General features: G+C 39.3%; 2 protein-coding genes across 4 annotated transcripts; one reads left to right on the forward strand and one right to left on the reverse strand.

The window, feature by feature from the left end:
- The first annotated feature begins 1,357 nt into the window (after positions 1-1,357).
- Positions 1,358-19,298, forward strand: METTL9 (methyltransferase 9, His-X-His N1(pi)-histidine). 2 transcript variants are annotated; one of them, XM_005522956.2, is made up of 5 exons: positions 1,358-1,643; positions 5,137-5,327; positions 7,562-7,771; positions 8,191-8,375; positions 18,562-19,298. In XM_005522956.2, the coding sequence occupies exons 1-5, from the start codon at positions 1,470-1,472 to the stop codon at positions 18,765-18,767; spliced, it is 966 nt and encodes a 321-aa protein (XP_005523013.1). In that variant the 5' UTR covers positions 1,358-1,469; the 3' UTR covers positions 18,768-19,298. The 2 variants fall into 2 exon arrangements, with proteins under 2 accessions (XP_005523013.1, XP_005523014.1); XM_005522957.3 differs by having other exon boundaries at positions 18,565-19,298.
- IGSF6 (immunoglobulin superfamily member 6) lies at positions 11,294-17,870 on the reverse strand. 2 transcript variants are annotated; one of them, XM_005522955.3, is made up of 6 exons: positions 17,746-17,859; positions 15,799-16,149; positions 14,803-14,909; positions 13,930-13,983; positions 13,274-13,357; positions 11,297-12,078 (listed from the first exon to the last, which is right to left on the reverse strand). In XM_005522955.3, the coding sequence occupies exons 1-6, from the start codon at positions 17,810-17,812 to the stop codon at positions 12,040-12,042; spliced, it is 702 nt and encodes a 233-aa protein (XP_005523012.1). In that variant the 5' UTR covers positions 17,813-17,859; the 3' UTR covers positions 11,297-12,039. The 2 variants fall into 2 exon arrangements, with proteins under 2 accessions (XP_014108259.1, XP_005523012.1); XM_014252784.2 differs by lacking the exon at positions 13,930-13,983 and having other exon boundaries at positions 11,294-12,078; positions 17,746-17,870.
- Positions 19,299-19,491: the final 193 nt, after the last annotated feature.

The raw sequence follows: 19,491 nt of genomic DNA on the forward strand, positions 1-19,491 counted from the left end.
TCCCATCAAGACAAAGAAAAATGCTCTCCAAATAGTGGAGCAGAAAAAAAAGTTATTGCATTATTTCTGGGAATCCTTTCCCAGCACACTAATAGAATGAAAAGGTTACTTACACCACAAATGGTTTGCTGAGGTTGTCCAGCAATTGTTACAACTCCACCAGCTTATGTGCAAATAACTATACATCAAAATTATTACCTAAATATGCATGAATAGTGAGTTTTTTATGGCTTGTCAAGAGAAAAATATGCTGAATATACAACTACTGCATCAGAATATTAATGACAAATATAACACTGGGTAGGAATTTTGAAAAATTCCATTAAAACACGCCTAGGTTGTATGCTAATGATGCAAAGACAAAAGCTAGCAAATTTCTTATATGCAAACAATTATCTGTATTTTTTATGTGATAAAACCAAGATATGTTTCCCTGTGAACATGTAAGTAACCCAAAGCAATTTTATTTACTGACTTATAGTATTGTGAGCAAATGTCTGCTTTAAAAGCAGCAAATTTATCTTTTGTCATTTTGGATTTTGATTATAAAGTTGTTTTATTCCTGGAGGGAAAAAAATAAACTAGTCTGTCTTTACAAATAAGAACAGGCATGGAAAGGAGAGTCTTAATCCCAAACCAAATAAAAATAGACCAAAAAGGCATTCTAGCCTATCTACTGGAGAGAAAAAAACAAACAAACAAACAAAACAAAAACAAAGAAACCCAAAACAAAAACCCACAAAAAATAAAAACCCCCAAAACAAAACAAACAAAACCAAACCACCAACAACAAAAAACACAAAAAACAATCTTCAGTGGAAAACTGTCTAAAGCTCTCAAGTCAAAAACTTTCCTCCAGGGAGTTAAACATCAGTGAAAATGAACCGAACACAAAAATCCTCTGGCAATATTCTGTTGTTGCTCTGATTTCCCAAGATAAGCAAGGTTAGATGTGATCAGTGCTTGATCAGAGGAGGTTCCAGGTAAAAGCCAGGATCCCAGTGCCACCCTCACCAGGAGATGAAGGGGCTGGACTCAGCCATCAAATCTGATGAGAAGGAGAGGCCCCGCTCTTTACCAGCAATTGTTCGCCCCGCGGCCCTCAGTCCCGCGTGGGGCTGATAGGGCGGCGCCGAGCCCGTGCGCCAGCGCCGCCGAGGCGGCCACCGCCCTCCCGCCGCTGCCGGCGGTGCCCGGGGCGGGGCCGAAGGAGGAGCCCGGCTGAGGGGCCCTGCCCGGCCCCGCTCCGGTTCGAAGGCAGCGCGGCCCCGCCCGGCCGTTCCGAGGGAGAGGGAGGGAGCGGGTGCGCGCCAGGCCCCGGCGTGTCGCAGCGAAGGCGTCCGGGCGGGTCCCGCTGCCGCGGCGGCGCGTTCCGCCCGGAGCGTGTGCGCGGGCCCCAAGCCGGAGCCGCCGCTGCCATGGAGCGGGGGGGCGGCGGCGGCGCGCGGGGCTGATCGGGCCCCTTCCCCATGAGACTGTGGCTGTGCTGGCTGGGCTGCTACACCCTGCTCCTGTGGGTGCTGAGGAGGACGATGTGGGCTGGTCCGGCGCGGTACCTGCGGAGCCCTTTATCCAGGTCCCTCTACGTGAATATGATGGGCAGCCACCGCCAGCCAGCCCCGGGCGCCAGGGAGAACCACCAGGTAGAGCCCCGGCGGCGGCCGTGCTGCCCGCCCCTCCCTTCCCTTCCCTCATCGTGCCGGGCTGGGCGGCGGGGGCGGCACAGGGACCCCCGCCCCTGGGGAGCTCCGCCGGGCAGGGCGGGGGGTCTGCCGGGGGTAACGGCGGGAGGAGCGGGAAGCCCGGTGCGGGCTGAGGGGGCACCGGCCCGGGCAGCGCAGACAAAGAGAGGGAACCACTCTGTCCTGCGGTGAGAAAGTTGCCGTGCGGAGCGCGGAGCGCTGCCGGGGCTGCGGCTCGGGGGGCGCCGCCGGGGGGTCGGGGCGAGCCCGGCGGTACCGGCGGGGGGCAGCGCCTGTCCCGGCAGCCGGAGCGGGGCGGGTCGGGGCCAGAGCTGCTCCCGGCAGAGGTGCACCCCGGGCTCTGGGTGTGCACCCTGGGCTGTGGATGTGCACCCCGGTTTTTTCAATGCACACCCCCCATGTGTCCGGCGAGCCCTGTGAAGAGTGCACCAGTGAAGTTTGCAGGTGGTGGTGACGGGGGTGGGTTTGTAATCACAGAGATGTTTTAATTAGTACCGGTGCGTGTAGAGGAAAACAAAAAAAAGTGGGAAACTGAGACTCCCACAGAGGCCTTGGAGCAGTAGGAGGTGGCAAGAGACTAGGACTGAGTTGTTGCAATGTGATCCGACTGCGATAAAAGGTTGGTGCTATGTTTGGGCAGTGTGGACACATGGGTCGCTACCTTGTGGAGAAGTTAGGGGCCATGCCCTTGCAATGCAATGGTTATGTTACAGATTTCATTTGGAATGTGTTCAGATCCGCACTATGTTTTGACGAAATGCTGCTGGAAATCTGACAGGAGTTAGAAGAGCTAATAAAGAACTCGTAGTGCAGAAGGAAGCTGGCAGCTTAATCTGGGTTAAATATGCAGAACCAAGCTAATGAAGATGTAGTATAAACACTTGAGGACTGCTATACAAAGGAAGACCATAATTCTTCCTGCTGATCCATTACTGCAGCCTTCTTAGTGCTCTGGGTGGGTGCTGGCATCCAGAATCTTGATGGGTGGATGTATCCCTGGAATTTAATGCTTGTGGTCTGCTGTTAGGATCATTCAGATCATGGGTAGAAAGAGAAGCAGAATTCAGGTGTACAGGAGGAACTTCCTCCTGGTGAACAAAGAAAATCTGAAAGTCTTTTGTGTTGTTAAAAGCTGTAGTAGAAAGAAAAGTCAGGGGAATGTGTTTTGGAGGTGCTTGTGTCATTCACAGGTAGATGGTCTGCAGTGGATAATCTCCATCTCTATTTTATTTGATCTAGATTTTAAATGTAGGTATTGATTATTTAGTACATTTAGTAAGATTTATTGTTATTGAGTTTGTGGGGTAAGCAAGGGTTGCATGTTCAGACCCCTGGTACTTTGACTTTGCAGTTTTACTGACTTAACTAGTTTTATGTAAATTATCTAAAAGAGGTTTTTCATCCTTTTACTAATATTAGGCAAGAGTTGCAATGGTTATGATTTTTGTTATGACAAAGGTCTTAGCACAACAATCTGAAAATATATAAGAGATTGACACTGCCATGTAACTAGTGGCCTTTCATATGTTGTACATGGAGGAAAATAAAAGCAGTTTCTGTTCTGAGGAAATAGTTCTGGAATTAAGCTGGTTTTCACCTTTTTTTTTCATTTGAAATTTAGATGGGGAATTTTTTGGTGTTTTTTTTTTTTTCCTCTTATAATGTGTTAGAATCTTTGTTATTCACCAGTGTTATATAGGTAGTTGTCAATAACCTTATAGGCAAGATTAGCGATGGCTAATCATTGAATCATTAAGGCTGAAAAAGAGCTCCAAGATCATCAAGTCCAGCCTTGGACCAAATACCACCATACCCACTAAACCATACTGAAAATAATAAGTTGGAGATCTGTCAACAACACCTAATTTTTGGAAACAAGCTTCTGCTAGTTGTCACCATCATCCTTCTGTCAGTAGTTACATCAATATCTAGAAGTTTTAAAGACAAGAATTGTAGGACTGTTGTTTTTCAGTGGAACTGCAGGTGAAAGTTCAGTGCAGAACCCCAAGGTGTATGAGCTTGGGTGTAGTCATGCTGCTTATGGAACAAAGCCTCTGTTTCCTAAGGCTTTGAAAATGTTTTCTACTGGATTGAAACTGGCGAGACATTGCAAAAGGCAAATCATCTGAACCACTCCAAACCTGTTCAGTGGAGTGAGGCACAGCCTTGTGGGTGAACCTGACACATCCCAGCCTGCTCCTCAGCTCCTTGGGATCATTTGCTTCTGTCACGCTCTTGGAATTGGCTTCTGAATGAGTGGACAAAGTACACAAGCTGCTGCTTTAGTGGTTTTTCAGGAGCCACTAAGGATTCCTTTTGGGAATCATGGTCTATGCTGATTTATTTAACAAGGGCTGAGCTGCAGTGAGAAGAGACCTAAACTGGTGAATCAGCAGTCTCGGGGATCCCTGTGCCAGGCTCAGAATCTGTGTTTCAGAAGAAAGGATCACTCACTTGTTCTACCCACAACTGTGTTTGAAAGTACAATCAATAGCCTGATTCTGCCAGAAATGCACCCATTGTGCAGGTGGTTTTCAAACCTAACCTAATTTGCTGCTCAACTGAAGGGTCTTCCCTTGCTGCTTTGGGCCAGTGTTTGATGCTCTTGAATCTGGCATAAGGGGCCTGGTGCACGGTGTGCTTCCCGCTGCTTGCTGGCACTGCTGCTGGGAAGCTGCACACACTGCAATGAGAGTCCTGTCCCATTCCAGTGATGTCTGAAAGTTCCACTGTGCTGAATGCTGTGTAAACCTGTCTTGAGTTCCTCTCCCAACAGGAAAAACAGATGTGATGGGATCAGGATCTGAGCACAAGTGTGTTAAATCTTTGGGGAGTTACCCCGGCTGACAGTTTCTGTCCTTCCGCAAGGTTCTGCTAAAACTTCACATCTTACTTCAGGATACTTAAAACGCCCCATCTGCACAATGAGCACATGCAGTCAGATTAAGGAACATTATTGCAAGATTTTAGGGGGAGATAAGAGGTTGTTGGCTGTAGAGAGTTCTTAATGGTAGAAAACAGATACAATGGCATTTTATGAGAAGGACTGACACTAACTCCGCATAAGTATAGGAGAGTGAAAAATAAGTGATGTTCTTCATTAGAAATAAATTTACATTTTTTAAATACAATTTTTGCATAGAGGACTTACATTGGCTTTCTAGGGAATTAACCTTGCAAATAACTTCCAAGTACAGGGTAATAATTAAGACAAAAAATAAAAGCATTATTTCTTAGCAAGTAATCATTTCTCATTTTGGTACAATTCTAAGTTAATTTAACCCTGAAGTTTGTTGAACTGTAGGAAAAGCTAAATTTTCATATTTATGGAAACTGGTCGTAAATTTGTATCTATTAATTTTGACTACTTCTGGGTTTACTTCTGGGTTTGCATTGCTGAACTTTTTAAATGATCCTTTATCTCTTTCTCTAGTGGTATGTCTGCAACACTGAACAGTTGTCTGAATCCCTTCAACCCATTTTTGTCCAGAGTTACCTTGACCAAGGAACACAGATCTTCTTAAACAACAGCATTGAGAAGTCAGGCTGGCTGTTTATCCAGCTCTATCACTCTTTTGTGTCCTCTATTTTTAGCCTTTTTATGTCTAGAACATCTATCAATGGGTAAGTGAAAAGTCAATCTTGGGTAAGCTAAATACAGTTTGTATTTAGAGTTTTCAAGTGTTCAGCACTACCCCTTGATCTGCCAGCTTTTCAAAATGTGTAATTTCCTTTTGCTGCTCTGTCAGATGTGAAATGTCCTCCTGTGTTCATCATGCCCAGCCCTCTTAACTGGTGAACACCATTTCCACTATGGAGGGACAGAGGAGGTAATTGCAATTAATAAAAGACAGTCAGAGGATTCTAATTGCATTTTATAACAGTTATTTGTATTAATTTTCTTCTAAGAGAGTGTCTCTTTGTGTCTCTTCCTTCCCTCAGCTTTCTTCCCCTGTCCCACCTTGCCCTTTCCCTACTGCCACAGTTTTATCAGTTACTGTTGTGATTGTTCGGGATGGTGCCTGTTTCCAGACAGTTCTGTATTGTACCTAAAACTCTTCCAAGTGTTTGCCTGCCCTTGGCAAATTCTGATGCATTTCTAAACAGTGCAAAGCTGGCCAAGTGTTTTGTCTGGCAACACTAATATGGAATGTTGTCCTTTCTCTTATTCTGTAAAACGATTCCACCTCAATTTGTGTGTAAACTGCACTGGAACAGATAACTTCTTATGGAGCATGTTTGACTGATGAACCATCAGCAAAGCAGGAAAACATAAGTTGATAAAACAGCATTCTTCTTATCTTATTGTAGGGGAGTTTGGCTGTTCATGGGTGCTTTTGTATTTTTTTCAAACAAGGCAGTGCTTTTTTTTGCTCACCTTACCCGATTTGGACACCTTTAACAGCTTTTCAGCTTTGACCATATGAAAAATGCATTTTGTTACATTTAGCCAATTTCTCCAGTATCCCCACCTCTGCAGCTGCTACATACTTCTCCCACAGTCTGATACAAGATAGGAGCTGTCTACTGGGGCTAGAAAAATAGTCCTTTTCCTTATTTTCTACCCAGATGACTTTATGAGCTTCCCTGTGGTGTACTTAGTTATGTGTAGCTTTATATAAAGGTTCCTTTGGTCTCTTCTTCCTTTCTCTTCCATTTTTTTTCAAAGGCTCTTCAGGGCTTTGAATAACACCTCATAATACTGTTAGGAATAATAGCTATGAGCCAATTATACAGTGTGGACTGACACATGTCTTCTGCAAGGGGGCTCTACTTAAATTGGATGTAGTCTGTTTATTTTTATACATTTGATATCCTGCTTAGTTTCTTCTCTATGACTTTCTATACTCTGTCCTTTTTGTTTCTTTGGGTTTTAGTAGTCAGTCTTTCCTAGGCCAGCTCCTTTTCACATTTTTTATTCTTTGAGTCTTTTTATCTCTGTTTACCTTTTTTCCTGTTTTGTTTTTTTTCCTGTTCATTGTCTTTAAGTTTAACATGCTATCAACAGGAGTTTAAAGAATAGTATTTATCTACCTGCAGTCTATTACTGACCAGTTCTTCTTCCTCTGCCTGTTCTTCTGTTTCATCATTGAATTATTCTGTGACAGCTGAAACATGTCACTGTGTAGTCTTCAAACAGTTATGGGTGGGTATGGCATTGACTTGATCCATAAGGAATCCAACTGTCACCTCTACACAATTCCTTAATGAGTTGTCTATTTTCTATTCCACAGCTTTTCATGTTGAATGCAGGATCAGCAGATAGCAGCAAAAGCCATTGTAACACAGAACTAAAAAAATCTCTTTTGCCCCTCCAGCAGCGTTACCCCCATGCTTTCTTTAAATCTGTTCCCTGTCTTCCCTCCGCATTCCACATCCTATTCCTCATTCATTGTGCATACTTCTGTGTCTGCAACCATTTTATTTCCTCTTTTATTTCATCTTGGGTTTTTTTGTTTTTTTTTTTAAGGTAGGTGGCAGAGATTCAAATCTGCAGATGTGACAAATAAGGTTCAGTCTATCTTTCCTACTCTTTCTCTTCCCCTTTTTTTTTTATTTTTTTATTTTTTATTTTTTTATTTTTTTAATGCAGTTATTTTCTTGAGCTGCACCTCATGAGCTCTCCCTTACCCAATCAAATTCCTTCTGGAGTCTTAACCACTGTAACTGCATGTGGCTCTATGTTTGATCTCTTACAAGTGCAAGGCAAGTTGAACTGGATTTAAAATTTATCTGAGCAGTGACCTTGTCTACTATTGTGTGCAACTGGTTCCTGCCAAAGCACATTCTAAATTTCTTCACTGCCTGTCCTGTTAAAGTTTGTACAAAATTGGTCATTTCTTGTTTTTACATTTTAGGCTGCTGGGAAGGGGCTCAATGTTTGTGTTTTCCCCAGAACAATTTCAAAGACTGCTTAAAATAAATCCTGAATGGAAATCCCACAGACTTCTCGATTTAGGGGCTGGAGATGGAGAAGTCACTAAAGTTATGAGTCCTCACTTTGAAGAAATCTATGCCACTGAATTGTCTGAAACTATGATATGGCAGCTTCAGAAGAAGAAATACAGGTATTGACTGAATAACTCCTACATCCTTTATATCAGACATTACAGCACAGTAATGTAGTTTAATGAATGTTCAGTATTTTCAGTCAGTTCCTTTATTGTTTGCTTGTACGGAAAAGGTTAGCTTGTACAAAACCAGAGAAATAAACACATGTGATGATTCCTCTTACCAGTGTTGGTTTTTGTCTCCTTTATTACCTGATGTTTATCAAGGTTCATAGGGCTGGACATGTAGCCATGCTGATCATTGATTTAGTTTTCTTTCCAAAAGACCGGAAGGGATTGTGTCTGTCTCTTCTCTAAATGGTTGACCTTACCTGTACTACCAACACATCCACAGGGAATTTTTGTCTTCAGTAGTTCTATCTGAAATCAGCTTGTTTTTATTTAAAAGACTGTATCTCTTTCTCTTCTTTTCACAGGGTGCTTGGTGTAAATGAATGGCAAAACACAGGGTTTCAGTATGATGTTATCAGCTGTTTGAATTTGCTGGATCGCTGTGATCAACCACTGACTGTATTAAAAGATATTAGAAGTGTACTGGAGCCAACCAGAGGCAGAGTCATCCTAGCACTGGTTCTGCCATTTCACCCCTATGTGGAAAATGGTAAGTGCACACATTAGCAGCTGTTTAGGCAGGTAAACTAGTGTAGGATCTAATTAAGTGTTTAATAAATGACATGTTTGTATTTGAGTTTTTACAAATAACTGGTAGAGGGCATGTTCAGAAGTATGAAATCATAGGTAAATAAGCCACATGATGTAAGCTGTTTTGTTAACTCCACAGAATACATTGTTGGCACCAACAAAAAGCTCAAATATTGAAGTCACAGATCCTGTTTTGCAAGTTACCACATTTCAGCTATGTTGGAGCAACTTGGAAAAACTGGTCCCTGATTAAGGACTTTTACCTAGAGGTGACCTGAGCTGTCTCTAATGACAAGTTGTCTTAACACTGAATACAGCTGTTCAAGTCGTTTCAAGTGTTCCAAATGAATCCTACCTAAAAATTCATTGGAAGATAACTTCCACTTTCCAGCATGAGGTCTCAAAGTAAAATATAGACCCCTATGAATACAAAGTACTAACCACTATTAATATTGTATTAATTTACATTGTACTAGTAAAAGGAATACAAAATTAAAATTCAGTGCCAAACTTGGATTTTAAGGAAATATACGAGAGATTTTTAGATTAATCCATCTTTATGACTAAACTTCTGAAGAGACTAGAAACATTTTTACATGTCTGTGATTGTGGATTCAGGTTAAAGCACCCTGAAGGTGGTTTGAATTCCAGGAGGCTGATGTTCATCAGTCATTGTTCTGGTTCTCCTTGAGTGTTAAGACTTGTCTGTAGAAAGGCCCAGAAAATGCAGAGCTAATCATGTTCTGGCAATCGCAAATGCATCAAATATATGAATCTGGGTCTCTCTTTTTACATGCTGGTGGTATTTTGATGGGAGAAAGGAAAAAAATAAGTATAAGAAATAATGCCATTAGATGAAGAATTACTTAAAATACAGTATTTGAGCTTGTAATTTTGTAACTATTTTGAAAAGTAATGCCTTAAATTAGATTTGGTGTTTGACTTAGGCATCTGTTAAGTATTTCAAACATATTTGGTTACAACTTATTGTTCCTATAATATGGAACAATATGGCTTCCCCTTGTAGAAATCCTTTAAAATTCCAAATATTAGCAGTGTCTTTCTAGTCTTTCACTGGCATACTAGAACCAAAAAATGAGAAATGCTTTTTTTGTGTTTCTTCAAAATTCTGTGCCACTGTGTTTGGCAATCACTATTGCCCTCACATCTACTTTCCTGCATTTTTTTTGGGTAGTCCATAATAGACCATGTACAACTCCCTGGCTCAGCTCGGGGGGATAAGTTAAGGAACAAACTATTCTAAGCCTGCTTATATCCTTCATCATTAATCTCCTACCATATGCTGGGAGGAGAATAGAGAATTAAATTTATAAATCCCAGGAGACAATAAACCTGTTCTGTGATTGTTGAACAGTCATTCCTACTTGTTGGAAGTTGAAATGTGATTGTAAGATGATTGTAAACCAATGTCATAATTTTATTCGTGATGGTGACTTGGCAGATGAATCACTTTGCTGAAGGCAGGTTTGCTCCCTTAATATGTTTGAAACTTAAAAACATGCTCAGTTTGTCTGTTTGCCACTATTATGAATGTGGACCTATATAAACTGTTAACAGTGCAAGTTAGCACACACAAAAGTTACATATTTCCCTCTAAAGATCAGTTAAACTGTGGGCTAAAAAAACAGACAATTAACTGCCAGAATGTCTTCATGATGCAAAAACCATTTTAGAATTTCTTTACTTTCATTCAGCTGTTCTACATGATGATGCGTTTTAAAAATAGATATGTACATATGTTTTATATATAATAAAATTATACTTGTTACATTCAAAGAGGAGAGCATTCCACAGCTCAAGTAACTTCTTGTAGCAGCTCATTAAAACCAGCTTGGACCCATGTTGTGAAACTTTTTAATTTTGTAGAGGGAGAACAAATGGAATAGTGTTGGGGCAGGTAAGGTGTTTGATCCAGTGATAGATCCATAGATAGAAATGGAGAAATTATTTTAAACAAAATGAGCTATTTGGGTGATTACATGCGGTATAATGGGATGGTAATGGTGGAAGCTGTCTATGTGAATAACATAAAACCTGCTCTAAGAGAACAAAGCAAGGTGGAGGAGGAATTAAAATACAGACCTGTACTCACTGTTTCTGGAATGACAGTGACACCTAGAGTCCAGAGGAGCTCAATCATAAATTCTCTCTGGGGCTTTTCAGTTTTATTTCAACATGCAGAACATCCAGGAATGCAGTTACTGCAGGTGTCTAAATTTGGCAAGAGAGCCCAATACCTGAATCATCAGGTATTAGACCAGTCACTGAGAACAGGTATTACCACAACTTTGTTTTTAATAAGTGTCTCATAGAGTCATATAAGAATCCTTTGTATTTCCTAATACAGACAGAAAAAGTCATTATAGGATAATACATGACTGGACTGGTGTAAGTTTCTCTGAAACAAAAATGTCATGCAATACTTCAGAGTACTAGTGAATATTGGGAGCCAGAGAGTGTGAAATTTCCTTGTTGAACATGTTAATATCCTTGTAATGGATTGACAGGGATAAGAAGGCAAAGGTGTTTATTTTGTCCTCCTGAAATACTATTGAGCTGGAAACACAGTAGTGTGTAAGATGGATCCTTGCTTTGTCTCAGTTGTCAGTTCTCATCTTGCAGAAGTGAGAAATGCCACTTCATTTTTTAAACAAAGCCTTGCTTTATTAAAATTGTGATGAAAGGTGCAGCTGTTCTTAGCTGTTCCCTTTAGAAGGGAAAATGCCTGATACCAGCAGATACCTTGGAAAAGTGCTGATTTTGCAGATTAGCTAGATAGTAACTGCTGAAAAACGTGCTTAAAAAAAAAAAGTATACTGCCTTGTACTGCATATTGTAGTTCTTTTTTGTGCTTGTGTCCATGTTGAATAGGTTTGTAAAGGCAAAACATGGTGCTCCAGGTATTCCTGATTTGGGATGGTGGGACTGGGAGATGGGGGTTGTCAGCCTAGCAGGTGAATTTAGTATTGGAGAAGCAATGTTTTCACAATGACAATTACTTTCTTAAATAGGTTTGGAAGATGCCCTCATCCCAAATGAGCTTTGCCACGATAATGCATGTGTTTATATTGTCAGTTTTTTCTGTTTGCCTGTCTAATACACAGGTTTTACTCTGTTTAAATTGTTCCAAGATTTATTTACTGTTGGTCTGTAAATGTTACATCAATAACTTTCCCATTAACATGAGCAAATCCAAAATTTCACCCATGAAACAAGTTTATTTTATGTTGCTGTCAATTATCAAACAACTTTCACAATTGCTCAGTTCGTGTAAAAGGAATACATAAAAGTTTATGTAAAGAGAAAAAAGAAGACAGAATTAAATCTAAACTAAAAAAGGAAACTTTTATGAAGCATCAGCAGTTATCTTACAAAGATAAAGTCTTTTCCCAGAGTTCTTGGAAATGGAATATGTAACACAGATGTAAGTTACAATGCACCTGGTTCTGGTGATCTGTTTGGAAAATACTCCCAAAGAACACTGCCCTGCAAGGCTGTCTCCTCTCTCTTTGAAGCAAAGGAAGTCTGAAGAAGCTTAACTTCCTCACCTGCTCCTTTGCTTACAGGAGAACTGTTGAACAAATCTGAAGTGCTGCACATGCTCATCTGTTTTGGTAAACAGTGTCATCTTCCAAATCATCCTAGGGAAAGAAGTGTTTCATTACTGAGGTGATTTTTTTTTTTTAAAGAAAGGCAGAATTTATTTTTTGAGGCAAACTCCATCCTTTTTGTGTTTCAGTAAAATCCTTTCTCCCCTCTTATCCAGTTGGTTTTGTCCATGTGTTATCTACAGGCTTCAGAACATGTTTCTTATCCTGTTGGCTTTTTCTAATCTCCAGGGAGCACAGGGGCAGGAAAACATAGCCCATATTTTCATATCTGATGGCCAAACCAAGGACCAGGTCATATCAGCAGGGACTTGAAAGCTTTAAAGTGATAATTACAGAAGAAAATTGTTGGAGCTGTATGGAAATAAACAAAGTAAAATGTTTATAGAGAAGTGCTTGACTTCATTCTGTGTGTCATTTGGTTCTGCTTGGCATCTCTGAATGATCTCTGTGCTCAGAATAGGAAAAAAATTAACGTTGTTTCTCAAGAGAAGCAAGATTTCAGAAGCAAGATTTTGAAGTGATTTTCTTCACTTGAAAATATATGTGATTTCTAATATTTCACTTGCAAATATGTGTGATTGTGTGGTCTGGATTTGTGTTTTGGTTGGGTTTTTTTTTATGTGCTTTTGTTGGGTTTGTTTGTTTGTTTTTTAAATAATTTACATGGCACATGTAAAATTATTGTCATATAAGACTTAATGGCATAAATTTGGAATGATGAAATAAGTTGGGTGGCTTTACCCAGTGATGTTGAATATTTAGTTTAGGCTCTGTGTGCTGGAGGAAGGGAAATACCTTTAAATATATTACAGAACTTTTATAATAGTTTCATTATGTTTTTGTCCTCTACTCCGGGTTAATGGAGCAAGAGGAACTGAAAAAGCAGTACTTTTCAAATGTAACCTCTTAATAGCTCCAGGAATTTTACCAAGCAATACAGAACCAGACCTCTTCTTGGCAAAATACAAATTTATGGCAGTTTTAATTTTAAATGTACATACATATATTTAAAAAGGTGTGGGTGTGTGTGTGTGTATACACACATGCATAAATATATATATGTAATTCTATGCATCTGGCCATTTAGAATACTTTATAATGTCTTTGACTGTTACTCAGAATATTTTTTTTACATCTCTAGCAACTTTAAAGGAAATAGGTGCAATAAACTCCTAAAATCTTTTGGTTTCTCTTTTTCCCCATAAATTTAGGAATGGATACTCACAGGCTGTTGGTAGTGTTGAGCATATCTCTGCTTTTGAAGTTCTTGAGCAATTGCTTGGAAAACTTTTCGGCTGCTACTTATTTTCTGAAAATTATTTAAAACACTTTGGTTCAGTGCAACATTTATGAGTTGGAAGGAAACATCTTTTTCTACCTTTCCTAATTTAGATTTTATATCTGGGTATGTCTTTGGGTATTTACTAAGTAGTAAATTGACGAGCAGAAGGGTTTTAAATTACATTATTATTATTATTGCATTACTTAACATATGTACCTTTAACAGATCTTTAAATGCATAGCTTCTGATTTTTATACAAGGCTATGTAGCAGTGGAGGTCATTAATTAATAGCAAAACCTGTTATTGTAAGAAGTTTGAACAAAATTTACTTTAAACCTAAAGGAATCAGTGTGTTAAAGATAGCCTTTACAGAGATTAACTTTACCATGCATCCAATGTGTTAAATTACCTGATTTGTTAAAATTAGTTAAATATAAATTGATAAGTAGTTTTGTACAAATCTAAAGTAAAGCCTTAGCAGCTCAGCATGTCTCCTTAATTGAGTCATCAATTAATCACAAAATTGATGGTAAATATACTTTAAAAAGACAAGAAGAAGCTCTGAATTACAGACAAAGCAAGTAACATGGTAACATACAGAGTTCTCTGTTGTTTGGTCTTTCCCACTTTTCTTTAGCAACTTTGGCTTTAACTGGAGGGAGAGGAAATAAATGAAAAAGCAATTAAAATATACGATGAGAAATTAGAGTAGTTAAAATTGTTGCCTTTTTGCAGTGTCAGTTTGTAGGTGTTTCACTACATCAGCTTATACCATTGGAAAAATCAGAGAGGTTTTCACATGTATGAAGCCTTTTTCAGCTTCTGGTAGTAGATACTGCAAGTGTTTTTGCTGTGAGCACAGAAAGGACTGTGAAGTCCTAATTCTCTTGTCAAGGTCTCATTATCATGTAAAGATTCCTTTTGTAGCTCTGTTTGGTTTTATCTAAACAAAAATTTTGTTCTAGATTTAAAAAAAACCAGCAGTAATCACATAACTTTTAACCATGTGCATTTTAATGGGTTTGTTTCTGTAAGCATAAAACTTCTTCCAAGTCTCTGATATTTTTAAATTTTACCAAGGTTTCTGTTCTGTATGTGTATGAAGAGAATCAGTAGACAAGTGAAGTCAGGCTGCAGTAGCTTTACTGCAGCTCATAAATACTTTGATGTGAATTTAAATTCTTTTACTGGAAGTTTATACTCTCAGGATAATTTTAACTTCAGAATGCCTTTTATTTTAGACACTTTACTGAAAAATGAGAATGGGCTTGCTGTTGAGAGTCCAGGTATGTGCCACACAGGAGTTCACAGATGTGTATGTGCAGTACAAGGACTTCAACCAACCTCCTCTTTAAAATTTAACCATAATAGTTACGAAATCTAGAATTTTTTTTTTTATTCTCCATATGGAATTGTTAAAACTGCATCCATTTAAAAATTAATAAAACCAGAAGAATCACTTTGAGCCTACCTTGTAGACCGCAAAGGAAGTGAGCACAGCAGAGCTGTACAGGAACAGTAAGGACGAGATGATGATCATGGAGATGAGTTTTCCATTGCTCTGCTGCTTCCCTGATCCTTTATCAAAAATGAGTGTTAGAATAAAGGGCAGTTCTGATTCACATAATTTTTTAAGACTCTGCATTCCAGCTCCCTTTCTCTGAGGAATGAAAAGGCCATATACCATCAAAATTCTTCTGATTAATTTCAGTCTAAATTCCTTAGTGGTATGATTTTCCTTTTCTTCCTGTGTTTGCAAGGGCAATGGAGACCTGTTAGTTTTGATTACAAACTTTTCCTTAGGGATAGAGAGAGAATGGAATCCAGTTTTCTGCTCCTGTAAAGGTATATCTGAATAAAGCTCATAGACTTCTGTTCAGAAATGGAATTAGAGGAAGGAAGGAATATAAAGAAAGTAATAATCCAGCTGAGTGTTTCTGGGTTATTTTTCCTTTTCTGATTTAGTATGTAAAACTGAAATGTAATTACTGAAGTTTCATCACTTTCCTAACTCGAAGGCAAGTGATACAAAGGTTTGGAACATATTTCTCAGGCTGGCAGAAGTGAATCCCCAGGTCTGGGGCTCTGCACTCTCTTGCACATACTTCTACTAAATGTTGGTTTCTCTACTTCTCATTTTTTTGTTGATACTTCCTTTTTGTCAGCCACAAAAGTCTTCATGTAAGAGGATGTAGAGTGTGGTTAGACAGCACAAGTGCAAAATTTCTTTCTTTTGTATAATTCTAGAGTCATCATCATATGACAGACCAGCCTAATTAGCAAGGATTGAGATGCTTATTTGTGGAATCCCTCTGGTTTTACTAATAACATCTTAATATAGCCATACTACTCCTAAAAGGTTTGTCGGTATTTCCATCTTAAATGTCATTCTTGAAAGTATAGAGTATTTAGAAAAGATAATTTATTTCTTCTAAGATGCTTCATTAAGAAGGAATGAACAACTGACCTGTTACTGTTAGTACTGTTCCATCTCCTGCTTGTTTAGAAAGGGATGAATCTGAGTCTGAGAATGCTATTCCACAGATATAAACAGCGCTGTCATCTACAGTCAGATCTTTTATCTCAAGTAAGATGTTATTTGCTGATGAATGTACTTTATACTTCTGATGATCTGTGCATCCAGGAGTACACAAATCTTGATGTGAATTAGTTAAAAAGCGAAACCACAGAACTTCAGGTGGAGACGAGGGGCACCCAGAAGCAGAGAAAGTGCATGTTAGGGACACATTGTTCATGGAGGAGTCAGCTTGCTGAAACCTGGGCTGTGTTACAGTGACTCGGCAGTGACCTGCAACACCTGTTGGGAAGGAACAATTGGTGATATGAGGGACAGCTAAAAAGCCAGGTACAGTCTAAAAAGAAAGAATAACAACTACTTTTGGTTCATTCAAGGAAAGGTGGGAGGAAAGGAAGAAATCAACTGTGTTTGAAACTTGAAATAATTAAGGTTATTTTCAGTGAATTTTTCAGATAGTTCCTACAGCTTGCACGTGTGCTCATTTAACACTTTTTATCTACAGGGAAATGTGGTTGCCTTTCTATTTTTTGACAAAATAGAGAAGATTGATAGATCTGAAGCAATGTGAATGTTTCCTTTGGCACTGGAGAAGACCAGAAGAATACGCTGTGCAGCTCCTACCCCGAGATTTAGCCCTGCATGTTTTGGGGGTACTGGCCAGTGGGGGTGGGTGTTTTGTGACATAAGTGCAGTTGCTCAGTGGAGCAGTTCTGCAGGGCTTTCTCTCTCCTCCACTGTTCCTGGTCTAAGTCAAGCCAGACAAGCTGAAGGCAGGCAGTGGAAATGTCATAAATCAAAACATTTATAATTCAGCCAACTTCATAACATTGATTAGAATTCACAATAGTTCCTAGACATTCTTCCACTTTATCACATATATTGATTCTGGGTTTCTAAGAATAATAGTGCTTGTTAGTTCTGACATTTAAAAATGTGTGCAGAGAAAACAGGAAGGTTAATCAGAGAAGAGCATTCTAATTAAGGAGCTAAAATGTGTGGTTTAATATGACTAGTCTGGAAGATTTGTTTAAAGTCCTTGTTGAAATCTATGTGAATTCTGTTTTAGTATATTTAATTTTATTCAAATAAATAGTTATTTAAACTATGGCATTGAGGTTATTGCAGTGAGAGTAAAGGTAGTATCTAAATAACATCCTTTTCTGCTTGCTAAAAAACAACAAACTAGAAGATAAATAAACTGAAATCTCATAGTGTACTGCTGATACACAATTTGTAAACCTGACCATGGTGAACAATTATGTCACAAATTAGCATTGTCCCTTCACCATTTTTCTCACTAAATCAAATCAGATTCAGTGCCTGTGACTTTCACAGGAATAAAGTGAAACTGATTCTGTATCAGGTCCATTCCACAGCAGCTACAGCAATCTGAAGATTGTAAGTTGTGGGTGTACTTGCACCCTGTGTGGTGAAAGGCAGTAGCTTGTGCTTCTGCAGCTGATCCCCTTCTCTTTTCCACCTTATCCACAGGCTCTGGTGTCCTCGTAGAGCAGAACTCCACGGCCTCAGGTCACATAGGTGCTGCCTGCTGAACTTCCCAAGCCCTCCTCCCAAACAAACGCAGTTGCTCTGAAACCAGGCTGCTGCTGGAGTGTTCCCAGTAGGGTAGTGCAGCAGGATTTGACCCAGAAATCACAGATTACAGCAGTGTTTCAGACTTTTGGAAGAAAAAAGCATTTGCTAGTAGTTGTGTACGTTAGAAGTTAAATGACAATAGCAGAAATTAACTTGATTTTCAGCAAAACTTTTCATTGCTTTTATTTTGTAGCTGTGTTGCAAATCATAGTCACAAAATTCTCAGTCTTGTTTAACTGCTGTTAAATAAAAAAATGTAAGAAATTTTTTAAGTCTTACCAGCACCATACAGGATCCAGTCAAATACCAGCATTAGCACATATTTTAATTTGTTGAAAGATGCCATTTCTTGTATCTCTGTGGAAGTGAGTCTTCTTAAAGGAAGAGGAACTTGGGAAATGTTTGGATTTGAGGAACTGTCGTAATCACAAGATGTAGAACTTCCTGTTTAGAAGGGTGTTTACTCCTGCATTTAGCAAACTGGTTAAAGGTACAGACCAAACCAGAAAGCTTTTGTTTGTTGTGGATGACATTATTTGGAAAATGAGTGAAGAACGTTAAATTTTGGACTCCTGAGAGTTGTACCTGTAGTCCTTCAGATTATTTCATTGGATATAACAAATAACAAGACATTTTCCAGCGTGCTATTTAATCAGCTTCTTAATTTTATATGACTCTAAGCAGCCATTAGCAGATCAGCTGGTAGGTGGCCACTGAAGGCACAAAGTAGCCATTCCTTGTAGTGGTGATCTGATGGTGAAAGCTTCACAGCAAACCATAATTTTCAGCTTGCTGATTCCGATTACTGTAGTTACCTCTGTGCCTGTCTGCTGGACACCAGCCTCACTAATGGCAGTTACCTTTTAGCCAGTCCTGGCACTTCTAATTAAAAATGTAACAAAAGATAACTTTAAAGAAGCTGCTTTTGAAGAGCAGGGATAAACTTGAACTGATCTCGCAACAGGTCTAAAAGTGGTGTGGCAACCTCCTGTGTGGAGTGGAATGAACATAAAGAGTGTAATTATGCTTTCTGAAAGAAAATGCAGCACACAAAGTTTTCTTTATAACTGAAACAAAGCTGTTCTGTTTTCTCAGTAGGTGGCAAGTGGGAAAAGCCCTCAGAAGTTTTGGAAATCAAAGGGCACACTTGGGAAGAACAGGTGAACAGCCTGCCAGAAGTTTTCAGTAAAGCTGGTTTTGCCATCGAGGCTTTCACCAGACTGCCCTACCTCTGTGAAGGTGACATGTACAATGACTACTACGTGCTGGATGATGCTGTCTTCGTCCTCAAGCCCGTGTAAGCCTGTGTGAAGTAAAGCTCCACAATCTAACCCAAGAAGCAACCTCTGAAAGAGGGTTTTGATTTATGGTTACTTAAAGGGAGGGAATTTTGGGATTGCCATGCTAAATAAATATCATGTAAGAAATTTAAAGGCCAAAATACTAATGTATTTCTTTGTAGTGTGATTAGCAGGGGGGGAGAAAAAAAATGTTGTTTTTTAAATGGACTCCTCAGCTGAGTATTTCTTTTTTACCAGCTCTTAAACCAACATTGCATTCTGCAATCCAGCAGCAATGGGGGATATTTTTTTATACTTACCTGCAACAGGGATCATATCCAAACAAAAGCAATAGTCTTTATAATGGTGAAACTGATACAGTGTGAACTGTTGTGAAAGAAATCAAGCAAAGTCTGGCAATAAAGTTATCCATTCAGTTCAAGCCTTGTTGAATAAAACTGTTGAAATGGATTATCTTCCATGCTAAGTTACTTTTTCTCTTACTGTCATTCTTCACGTTTTTAATCATGCTAATAAACTTTTTTGAGATGACTTTTGCATTAACTTTTTGTGTTCATTTTGTAACCATAGCCATGCTTGTCTGCAGTAACTGCTTTTGTGTTGAGAATCAAGCTTTCAGTAGCAGCACAACCTTGCATTTATTTAAACAGCATTTAATTACTGTTTAATGGGATAACAGTGCACAAAAAATGTATCACTTTTGGTTGGGTTTCCTTCATGTTCT

The sequence above is a fragment of the Pseudopodoces humilis genome, chromosome 18 (assembly GCF_049639895.1).
Source record: "Pseudopodoces humilis isolate 2021_Gansu_Grassland_sample_001 chromosome 18, ASM4963989v1, whole genome shotgun sequence".
Classification (NCBI taxonomy): Eukaryota; Metazoa; Chordata; class Aves; order Passeriformes; family Paridae; genus Pseudopodoces; species Pseudopodoces humilis.